Source organism: Hylobates moloch, unplaced genomic scaffold (genome assembly GCF_009828535.3).
Source record: "Hylobates moloch isolate HMO894 unplaced genomic scaffold, HMol_V3 SCAFFOLD_11577, whole genome shotgun sequence".
NCBI lineage: Eukaryota > Metazoa > Chordata > Mammalia > Primates > Hylobatidae > Hylobates > Hylobates moloch.
This window is the reverse complement of record NW_026663852.1, coordinates 1-1987: the sequence shown is the minus strand read 5'-3', so window position 1 is coordinate 1987 and position 1987 is coordinate 1. Positions and strand designations below refer to the sequence as shown.

Sequence of the window (1987 nt, the reverse complement as noted above, 5' to 3'; positions counted from 1 at the left end):
GCCAGGCCCTGTGCTCTCCTTACCCCTCTCGTGGACCCCAGGGCTCTAGGGACTAGATGCTAGCAGAAACACAGGCTCTTCCCTTGGGCATGGCGCCTGAACCTCCCCAGGTGCTCAGGGCCAGGGGCGGCAGCAGGGAGGAGGTTGGGGGAGACCCTAGCCTGTGCTCTCACTCCTTGCCCCCCAACCCTAGGGCGCAAGATGCGGGTGTACCAGCGTGAAGAGGTCCCCGGCTGCCCCGAGGCCCACGCTGTCTTCCTAGAGCCTGGCCAGGTAGTGCAAGAGCAGGCCCTGAGCACAGAGGAGCCCAGGGTGGAGCTGTCTGGGTCCACCCGAGTGAGCCTCGAGGGTCCTGAGCGGAGGCGCTTCTCAGCCTCAGAGCTGATGACCCGGCTGCACTCTTCTCTGCGCCTGGGGCGGAATTCAGCAGCCCGGGCACCCATCTCTGGGTCAGGCACCGGAGTAGCCCGGGAAGGTACCAGCTCCTCCCATGGGCCCTGAGGGCAGCCAGATGCCGGGTGGGGGTGGGGGATGCCCACTCACCGGCCGCCTGAAGCCGTCAGGGTGCCCGGGCCGGGGCCCAGGCCCCAGGCCCACTCTTTGGACCCCTCACCCTCAGTTCTCGCCCTTTCCAGGGAAAGCATCTGGGATGGAGGCTCGAAGTGTGGAGACGAGCGGGGACCTGGTGTCGCGGCCAGCCCCTGGTGACTCACGAGAGGGACATGGCGATTGGTCCGAGCCCAGGTACCACCTCCCGTTTAGGCTTGGCCCGAGACAGGGTGCAGGTGAACAAGGGCCCTGACGCTATCTCTTTCCTAGGCTAGACACACAGGAAGAGCCGCCTTTGGGGTCCAGGAGCACCAACGAGCGGCGCCAGTCTCGATTCCTCCTTAACTGTACGTGGGAGGGGGGTCCTTGGGAGGAGGTAACGGAGGAAGGGGCTGCGGTGTGGAAACGGGGAAAAGGGGGTTTGGAGAGTTGAGAGGTAGGGATCGAGTGAGAAACGGAAAGTGGAACTCTCGGTATCTAGCACGCAGTAGGTGCTCAATTTGTTTATGGAATGAATGAATGCATGAATTCACTGTGTCCAGATATCCGAACCGCGGCAAAGGTTAAGTCACGCGGGCTCTTGAGGGAACCAGGGAAAAGCCAGGCAGGGGCTGGCGGGTGCCCCACGGTCTCGCCCGCCCGTCTTTCCCCCAGCCGTCCTCTATCAGGAATACAGCGACGTGGCCAGCGCCCGCGAACTGCGGCGGCAGCAGCGCGAGGAGGAGGGCCCGGGGGAAGAGGCCGAGGGCGCAGAGGAGGGGCCGGGGCCGCCGCGCGCCAACCTCTCCCCCAGCAGCTCCTTCCGGGCGCAGCGCTCGGCGCGAGGCTCCACCTTCTCGCTGTGGCAGGATATCCCCGACGTACGCGGCAGCGGCGTCCTGGCCACGCTGAGCCTGCGGGACTGCAAGCTGCAGGAGGTGGGCGCGCGCGGGGACCCGGCGGGGCGGGGCGGGCCGAGGAGTACGCGGTCCGGGGACTTAGCGGGAACCGGGCCATAGAGGGAGGGGGACACACAAAGGGGGTTGCTGGCGCGACTGTCCGCGTGGAAGGTTGGCTCTAGCACCTGACTACACGAGGTCGTCTGGAAGCGAGGACAACAACCCGCTGAGCGGGAGGCGAGGGGAGCCAGGCTTGGGTGCGGGTAGGGGGCGGACCCAGCGGGACGGAGCCTAGGATAGGACAGGGCCGGATGAGGGGCGGAGCCATTGGGAGTGGAAACGCCTGGTGGGCGCGGAACAAGGCGGGGCCAGGATCAGGGGCGGGACCTGGGATGGGCGGGGCTCTGGGAAGAACGCGTCGGGGCGGGGCTTAGGGGAGGGGCGGGATCGAGGACAAGCAGGGCTTGCACAATTGCCCGCGGCGGGAGGTGGGTCGCCGGGCCCGCCCGGCGACAGATTAGGAGTGGGGCTAGAGAAGGGGCGAGGACGCGACGTGTGGC

General features: G+C 67.0%; 1 protein-coding gene across 1 annotated transcript; it reads left to right on the top strand.

The window, feature by feature from the left end:
- Nucleotides 1-193: 193 nt before the first annotated feature.
- On the top strand, nt 194-1547 carry LOC116465844 (rho guanine nucleotide exchange factor 19-like; the record flags this gene model as incomplete). The annotated part of the gene is made up of 4 exons (XM_032148779.1): nt 194-475; nt 636-744; nt 820-896; nt 1204-1547. Coding segments are annotated over 4 exons (812 nt in total), but the record flags the coding sequence as incomplete, so codon positions are not given.
- Nucleotides 1548-1987: the final 440 nt, after the last annotated feature.